Source organism: Sinocyclocheilus anshuiensis, unplaced genomic scaffold (assembly GCF_001515605.1).
Source record: "Sinocyclocheilus anshuiensis isolate Anshui unplaced genomic scaffold, SAMN03320099.WGS_v1.1 scaffold1170, whole genome shotgun sequence".
Classification (NCBI taxonomy): Eukaryota; Metazoa; Chordata; class Actinopteri; order Cypriniformes; family Cyprinidae; genus Sinocyclocheilus; species Sinocyclocheilus anshuiensis.
The window spans coordinates 1,860,163-1,869,025 of record NW_015538055.1 but is presented as its reverse complement, the minus strand read 5'-3'; the positions used below and the strand labels follow the sequence as shown (position 1 = coordinate 1,869,025).

Below are 8,863 nucleotides of genomic sequence, written 5' to 3'. Positions count from 1 at the left end.
ATTTTTAAGTATATTTAAAAATATATAAAAAAAAAAAAAAAAAGCCAAAAATACATATTTTCTAAAATATGTTTCAAAATATATCTGTAATTATATTGGTAGACATTTTATTTTGGCCATTTTTGTATATTTTTGAAAATATATTTTACAAATATTTCAAGTGTATTTTGCCCTCCATAAAAAAATTACTATATATATATATATATATATATACTGTATATATATATATATATATATAATATTATAGTACAGTACCAGTCAAAAGCGTCCAAACTTTTGACTGGTACTATATATAGAATACAGTATATATATATACAGAATATATATATATATATATATATATATATATATAACACATTAAATAATTATAGTTTTGATCTCTAGTAGGCTATTCCATCCACATTTGCATTTAGCCTAGAAATTTTCTGGCCTCTGAAATACATTCTGAAATATGTATCGGTATATGAGGTTTTAAACGAAATAAATGCTATGTATTTAAATCATATTTTGGCCAGAAAATATGTTTCTTGCCATATGGGATGTGGGGAATATAGTGTACAATCAGCTGGTCATTATTTGAAAATAAACGGTAATTGACAACTGACTGTACATTTTCCCTCATTTGAAAGTCACTTTGGATAAAATTGTCTAATAAATTAATAAATGTAAATGTTATGGATTCTATAAAGTACCTAATACATAACCTAATGCACTAATGCTGTTAACATATAACCTTATTGTAAATTGTTACTGCATAAATAATAATAATAACACTTTTCCTCTTGAAGGGTTGTTGGATTCTGGTATTCAGAAACATGCCACACGTCAGATGATACTGCGCTTATCTTGTGACGAACTGGAGCTGAAAAATGAAGCCCACTATCTGATCATGGGGCAGAACGACGCAATATCAGTGCTCAATAACAACGGACAACAGTAAGCCTTGAGATCTGATGTTTATTAAAAAGACAAAAAGGAATGCAAATTGCTATTTTTTGATTTGTAAAACATTTTTCTTCTGTTGTTTCTGAAGTTTCAGGTATGTGCTGAACAATGACATGTGGATCGAGAGGATACCAGAAGAAAAGAACTGCAAGGCAACCATAAATCGCTCTGCCTGCCATCTTCTTAATGAATTTATAAAGCAACACCCCATCAAACGCTGTGACATTTAGAAGTCAAGATGGAAAATAACCACTTACATCATTATTATTTGGCTCGGTAAATGAAGTGCTTTTATTTCTAGTGCATACTGACATATTAAAGAGACTGTTACAGTTGTTTGGTACATTGGAAACTAGAGTCTGAAGCATTTCAATTCAGTTTTTCATGTGTATTGGCAATACAGTAGCTTCAAGTTACCCTTCATTCTGTCACAGTCAAATGGGAAGAATTTGACATGACGACCTTTAACTTTTCTGTATCACAACCTTCATCATAAATCATGGGTACTCTTTTTAGGGGTACTTTTAGAGATGCTACATTTCTGACAAATATTCACGATTCATTATTGCAGTTAAATACTGTTTCAAATGCTTCACGTGTTCCGTTGTTGTTATACACTGTACAGTTTTATTACAGAATACTGTATTTAGTGGCTTAAAAAACACTGGCTTTTGCTCGCAGACATTTGTCAAATCAGAATCACGACTCTATATAAAGTACAAATGTGCTCCTGATTCAGTATTCATTGCTTTTGTGTACTTAGTAGTATAACATCTGGGCCAGAATGATAAAACTGTCATTTCTAATGCAGTAATTTTTTTTATTTTTCATTCATTTGTTTACATTCATAATAAAACGAAATAAAAAATAATTTAAAAAACAGTAGTAAATGCTTCGTAATATGGTCAACTATGGCAAATTGTTCTTTTCGTAATTTGGCAACTTAAAATGTAAATTCATTTTCCCTTATTTTTTTAAGTTCATATCTTCGGCGTCTTGATATGACACATCCACATTCCTTTTAATGACATGGTGACTATCATGTGCGTAAAAAAAAAAAAAAACTCAGTTGTACTTCACAACACGTTAGCTTTGCACACCTTGTGAAAACCACCGAAGGCATTGAACTGCAGTTAAACAAAACACTTCAACTTAGAAAAATAACATTATACCATTGTTTACAAAATAAATAAACTTGCTTTATAACCTTTTTACGTGAATAAAATGCATGCAATATGTAAATTGTGCTGTTGTGTTCAGTGATATGTAGAAAGCCCATGTGACGTATAGGCGTAGCTTTTAAAATCAGAGGCCTACAAGCAGTTTTACTAAAGCACATTGACAGCCGGATTATCTTAATATTAAGCTTCAGCGCACTAGAGAGAGTGGATCTCTGAAACCATACTACAGCAAATCAATGGCGATCAGATTTACACCATATGATACAAATGCGTACACATGTACAGCTAATCAATGCACAAAAGGCCGGTTTGATGTGAGATAGCGCCATCCGCAGGTCATTCTTAAGCCGTTGCATTAATGATTTGCCCAGAAAGCATTTATTGACCACCATTTAGTTCCCTGCAATTTAACGGAGGGGTTTGTCAAGCAGCATTTAAGGTTTGCAAGAAAGACTTTTATAAAAGCATGCAGATAGCTGCCCTCGGTCACTGTTATATACACAGCGACTGTGTTATTTGCTTGGGTTCAATGTACATTCATTTAGGAAGTGACTATTAACACAAATCAATGGAAATTCATCAAATAGGGATGCAACATTCATGAAGCCCTGGGTTTGTTCACCTCAGCATTAGTCAAATGGCTGGAATTTTGTGTGCAGAGACTTGTGCAAAGGAAAACATGAAATGCCAAAGAAGACTGTTGGAGCTTACAGTATATTTAACTCTTCCATCACGGCGAGTCTTTACTGCAGGTATCGGTAGACTTTGAAGCAGTGGTTTCCAGAGTCTGCCACGGCCACATGACCATCTGACGTGAGAGCCAGACCCTGTGGACCGTACAAAGGATCCGCTGTCGTGTTGATGTATGACAGAAAAGAGCCAGAACTGTCGAACACCTAAATGACAAAAGATATAGTCATTAAATGTACTTTTACTAATTTATTACCATTAGCATTTTTAATGAATGTCCATAAAGTGAAATTTATTTTTCATGAAAAAATATAATTTTACTATAAAACTGAAAGTAATTGCTGAAAGTATATACAAATATATAATAAAAAAATTAAAATAGTGCTATGTGGGTTAAAATGGAATGTACTTTTTTTTTTTTTATATTAAAAATATAATTATATTACAAAATATAATGAAATAAAAGGTTGTTGCAAAAATGTCTCAAAAAGTACATTCTTTGGTCAACAAAAAAATTATATAAAATAAAAATTAAATACAAAATAAAATTATACATAAAATAGGGCTAGGTGGCTGAAAGTAATGACGAAAGTGTCTTAGAAAAGTGGAATAGATTTTTTTTTTATTAAATATATAATTATGTTAAAAAATTAAATGAAATTAAGAAATAAAACACAGCTAGGTAACTGAAAGTCATTGCAAAAAAAGTGGAATAGATTTTTAATTTACTGCTCAATAAATAAAAAATGTTTAATTATGTTATAAAATAAAATGAATATTATGAAATAAAATAGGGCTAGGTGGCTGAGAGTAATTGCAAAAAAAAAAAAAATCTCAGAGAAATCATGCTGCTATTAGTTTTGATCTTTTGTTATCTAAAGCAATGGAATTCATACATTTCGAATTCTGACTTAAGTGTGTAAATACTTGAGTCATTGTATATAAACTGTAAAGTTTCCACATAATTTTAGAATGTTATTACATAAAATGTCAAAAATACATAAAAAAATTATTTGACTTTGCCCAAACTATAAAACTATTATACAATCACATTTAATATGAAATCAGAACATTCCACAGCTTACCTGTATCCTACTGTTACCCCAGTCTGCAACAATAATATTCCCATTGCCATCTACAGCCACGCCGGTGGGTGCGTTGAACTGGCCGTTCCCTTCACCATGTGAGCCAAATTTAAACAGGAACTCGCCATCAGCATTGTAAACCTGCAAGAAGCCACAAATCCCAAACAATCCACATTAAAAAGACCAAAAAAAGGGGAAAAAAAGACCATGACAATGTAAAAGCAAAAGCTGCATTAAAGGGTTAGTAGCCCTTTAAAGTGACATTAATTAGAGGCAGAACCCAATAAAAACAGACAACAGATCTGGTTAGTGTTTGATGTTAATATGTTATGGCATGTGGAACAATTTACAAAGAAAAAGAGAAGAGCTCAGCGTACCTTTACAGAATGATTGTGGAAGTCTGTCACAACAATTTCATTCTTGTTGTTTATGGCCACAAAATGAGGACCTTATGTCCATAGAAGGAGAAAGACAGAGAGAGAGCAACCATTACATTCTCAACGCGTTGTTATGTTTCTAAGGAAATGTCCAGCAACACAGAGAACACTTGATGCATGCAACCTCTACCTACATACAAAAAAGGAAAAAATTCTCTCAGCATGTGGATAATCAATTATCCTACAAGGCTTCCCATTTCATTTTAAGATGACCTCATTCAATAATCAATAATAACTATCCAAATGCACAAAATTAAAGTAATAATAAAAAAAAACTCACTGAAGGCAGGGCCAGATTTACTCTGCTTTGGCTCTGTCGGTGTATTCGGAGTGCTTTTGTCTGCAGAAAGACAAAAAGTGGCATTTGATCAAAATGTGATCTGGCCATGAATTAAATGCTGGAGACCAGTGTATCAGAAGACAAAATAAGAGATATTACCTGCAAATTGCCTCTCAGATGTTCCTTTGGCACCAAATTTGGTCACCAGTTTGCCATTGGATTGGAAAATGAAGACACAGCAGGCCTTGTTGTCTGCCGTGATAATATGACCATTCTTGTCCAAGGCCACTCCTTTAGGACCCATCAGCCGACCTGCACCGATTTTATTCTGTCAGAAAACCAAGAGAAACACATTCGCACATCACTAATTAATCAAATCAAAGTAGCAGACATTTTATGGAGTAACACAAACAACATAAATTAGTAAAAGCTGAATGATGCTTGGAAAAAGTGAGTTCAATCATAATATATTTTTGAAACATTTCATACTAGTTTTAATATAATATAAAAAAAAATTATATTTATATTATATACATATTGTATTATTAATATTTTGCAATTAATAGTATTTATCATTTAATCATAATAATATTTGTTTTACTATTTTTTCCCCATCACATGTTAATAAGGGCATGTCTAGAAAGTATTTAAATACATGTTTTTGTATTGAAAGCTTTTAATGTTTAAAAGCTAATTCCTGACATAATGCTTTATTGTATTTTTTTATGATGAATAAATAATATTATTTTACTTTAAAAATAAAAAATTATGACTTCTAGTATCATGTTTAATTTTATTTAATTTTACCATTTTAAAAAGTCATATATATATAATTTCTTTTTATATATTTTTTTTATTTAAAACTATCATAAAAGAGCTGTAACTTACCTTAAACTTGCCATCTGGAGAGAAGATGCTGAGCCACTTGTTGTCATAGTCGGCCACAATGATGTCGCCATTCAAGTCCACTGCAATGCCAGTGGGGCGCTGGAGCTGACCAGGGGAGCGACCTCTGACCCCGAACTTCAGTTTGAATTGACCATCATTAGAGAACACCTAGAAGATCACAGAATGCAGCAAATATAAGTTACTCTGGCCATGCGGTCCACATTTACTTGTTAAAAGCCGCCCGTCAGGATACTTAGTATTACTTGTATGCACTGGTTGTTGCTGTCAGCGACCACGATTCGGCCGTTGCTGGTGGTAGAGATGCCCTGCAGGTTGGAGAATTCCCCCCGCTCGCGACCCCTCGTCCCTGTCACATCAAATAAGACGTCAGCTGACACATTATGATGCAGGACAATAATAAAGCAGAATGCAGACATGACCTTTTCATCTTTATAGCTCAACTTTATTGCATTATTAAATGAATAATTCCAGTGACATTTAAGTTTTTTAGATTTTATACATTTCCATAGCCTGGAATCTCATATGGTAAAAATATAAATTTTTCTGACCAAAATATAATTAAAATATACAGGTGCATCTCAATAAATTAGAATGTCATGGAAAAGTTAGACTTCTTTAAAAAACATTACAAGTCTTACTGATCCCAAACTTTTGAGCGGTAGTGTGTATATATATATATATATATATAATTTCATATTTCAATAAATTTAAAGTAAATTTAAAGTAATAAAATTAAAAATAAATAAATAAAAAATAATAATAAAAACATATTTTAATTAACATATAAAAGTGATATAAATAAAATAAAATAAATGAAACAATAAATGTGTTTATTTAATAAATTTAATACTTTTTAGTCACATATCTGTGTAATTCATTTTCATGAACAATGTTTAGATGTTTTAAATAATATTTAAATAATAAATAATTTGTTAATAATAAATAAATATTTTCATAAATTGAAATAAAAACTACACAAATATTAAAATTTAATCTATGAACATAAGTAATACATTTAATATAATATTAAATATATACATTTATACATTTTTAATTTTATTTTTAATTTATTTTTATTTTTAATATTTAAAGACATGTAATGTTATAAAATAGTTTTATAATGTATTGCCTAAATGTATTAAAATAATTATTCATTTATTATTGATTATTAACCTGAATTTTTTATGAGCGCATCTCTAATTAGGACTATAAGTAACTATATAAACGTCTTGTTATATAGCAACTTATAGCAGACACAACAGGAAACCCACTTAGATTCAGCAGTTCTGAAATTTACCGTATGTTTTCAAACTGAATTGAAACATCATCACTAACCTTAGTGGTCACTGTAACAGTGGTATTTTGCCCAACAACAGCATGTCTGAGACCCTCTCCAGTAGCCACGCTGGTGTGGCCCACGGTGCTGGTGGTGAGCAGGACTCCCAGGTTCTGGATGGAGCGGCGCAGCCCCTCTGTCTCCACCTGACAGTCCAGGTGGCCGTTCTCATGGGGCTGCTCAGGGAAGGCGTGGCGGGCCAGAGCACTCATCCGCTCTCCCATCTGCTTCTGCACCAGGAGCACCTCAGTGGGGCTGCCATGGTTCAGCGCCTGCTCTGTGAAGCTACAATTGCTCTGGATGTTTTCCTTCCCTTGTAGTAGTGCATTGAGTTGGGCCTGCAGCACCTGCAACAACATAAGCAGTTGATTATAATTACAGCAGGTGTCTGTTCAATAAAATAAAAATTAAATAATGTATTTTAATGAACTTTTCCACGACATTCTAATTTATTGAGATGCACCTGTACTGTATGCTAAATATATGCTGTAAATCTTGCCGATTAAGGAAATATATTTTTCATGTTATAAAATCAATTTTCATCAAATATCAAAATATATTACAAAATGTACATTTAAAATATATTTAGGACAATCTGAAATGTATCTGAAAATGTAATCTCCACTCACCCACTCTGTAGATGAGTTCATCCTCTGAGCAGGACTCCCAGGTTCTGGATGGAGCGGCGCAGCCCCTCTGTCTCCACCTGACAGTCCAGGTGGCCGTTCTCATGGGGCTGCTCAGGGAAGGCGTGGCGGGCCAGAGCACTCATCCGCTCTCCCATCTGCTTCTGCACCAGGAGCACCTCAGTGGGGCTGCCATGGTTCAGCGCCTGCTCTGTGAAGCTACAATTGCTCTGGATGTTTTCCTTCCCTTGTAGTAGTGCATTGAGTTGGGCCTGCAGCACCTGCAACAACATAAGCAGTTGATTATAATTACAGCAGGTGTCTGTTCAATAAAATAAAAATTAAATAATGTATTTTAAATATCTGAGCTTTAAACTTAAAAAAGAAATGATTCCATGTATAAAGAAATGTTGCTTTGGCAACTAACTGAAAAAAAAAAAATAAATAAATAATTTCATCAAATATCAAAATATATTACAAAATGTACATTTAAAATATATTTAGGACAATCTGAAATGTATCTGAAAATGTAATCTCCACTCACCCACTCTGTAGATGAGTTCATCCTCTATGGGATTCTCCTTCTTCTTCGTTGTACTGTACATACTTGAGGGTCTGCGCACCGCCTTCTGGCGCACATGTCCTCCACCCCCTCCACCTCCTCCGGGTGACTTCACGCGTCTCTTCACATCATCGGGCGACTGCGGGGCATCGCAGGGCTTGACAGCCCGCAGGCGGAAGGGGCTGCCCCTTACGGGCTGCCCGTAGAGCAGGATGGAGAAGGAGAACTCGCCCTCTGAGCGGAGAGTGTAGCCGATCTCATAAGTGCCGTTCTTGTTGTCTGTTATGTCCGTTTCGGTGACGGTTCCATCTGCACCACTGATCTGAGCCCTCAGTGCAGCATTTCCAGTCTTTACTAACTCACCGTCTTTGTCCTAGTGAAGGCAGTTAGAGGCTTAAGTTACAAACCTAATCAACCTACAGCATTTATTACAAGGACAGTCTGTCTGAAAACAACATGTGCTTTTTATCTTGCTCAAGGGCACAATGGCGTTTTTTATAGATCAAACCTACAACATTAGATAGTAATTAAAAAAAAATAAATGATATATAATCAATACAACTGTTAATCTCTTAAGTAAATTACATATAATTTTATACATTTTTATTATATATTTTTTATTTTATTTTTTAAAATCAATAATAAGTGATCAAAATTAATATAATTACATTAAATAAGAAATAATAAACAAGAAGACCATTTTATGTGTATATACATATATATATATATATATATATACACACACACTACCGCTCAAAAGTTTGGGATCAGTAAGACTTGTAATGTTTTTTAAAGAAGTCTCTTATGCTCAT

At 33.3% G+C, this 8,863-nt stretch overlaps 2 protein-coding genes across 2 annotated transcripts in view; one reads left to right on the top strand and one right to left on the bottom strand.

Annotated features, from left to right (window-relative positions):
• Nucleotides 1–1,679, top strand: part of c4 (complement component 4) — a 17,846-nt gene extending 16,167 nt beyond the window's left edge. The window contains exons 38-39 of the mRNA XM_016479042.1: nt 789–936; nt 1,034–1,679. Of these exons, the coding sequence (XP_016334528.1) occupies nt 789–936; nt 1,034–1,175 (290 nt within the window). The 3' untranslated portion in view covers nt 1,176–1,679. The remainder of the gene's footprint in view (nt 1–788; nt 937–1,033) is intronic.
• Nucleotides 1,596–8,863, bottom strand: part of LOC107683409 (tripartite motif-containing protein 3-like) — a 28,218-nt gene continuing 20,950 nt past the window's right edge. Inside the window, exons 7-14 of the mRNA XM_016479466.1 lie at nt 8,034–8,424; nt 5,770–5,873; nt 5,507–5,674; nt 4,778–4,946; nt 4,619–4,678; nt 4,279–4,349; nt 3,902–4,042; nt 1,596–3,022 (exon numbers count right to left, since the gene is read on the bottom strand). Of these exons, the coding sequence (XP_016334952.1) occupies nt 2,870–3,022; nt 3,902–4,042; nt 4,279–4,349; nt 4,619–4,678; nt 4,778–4,946; nt 5,507–5,674; nt 5,770–5,873; nt 8,034–8,424 (1,257 nt within the window). The 3' untranslated portion in view covers nt 1,596–2,869. The remainder of the gene's footprint in view (nt 3,023–3,901; nt 4,043–4,278; nt 4,350–4,618; nt 4,679–4,777; nt 4,947–5,506; nt 5,675–5,769; nt 5,874–8,033; nt 8,425–8,863) is intronic.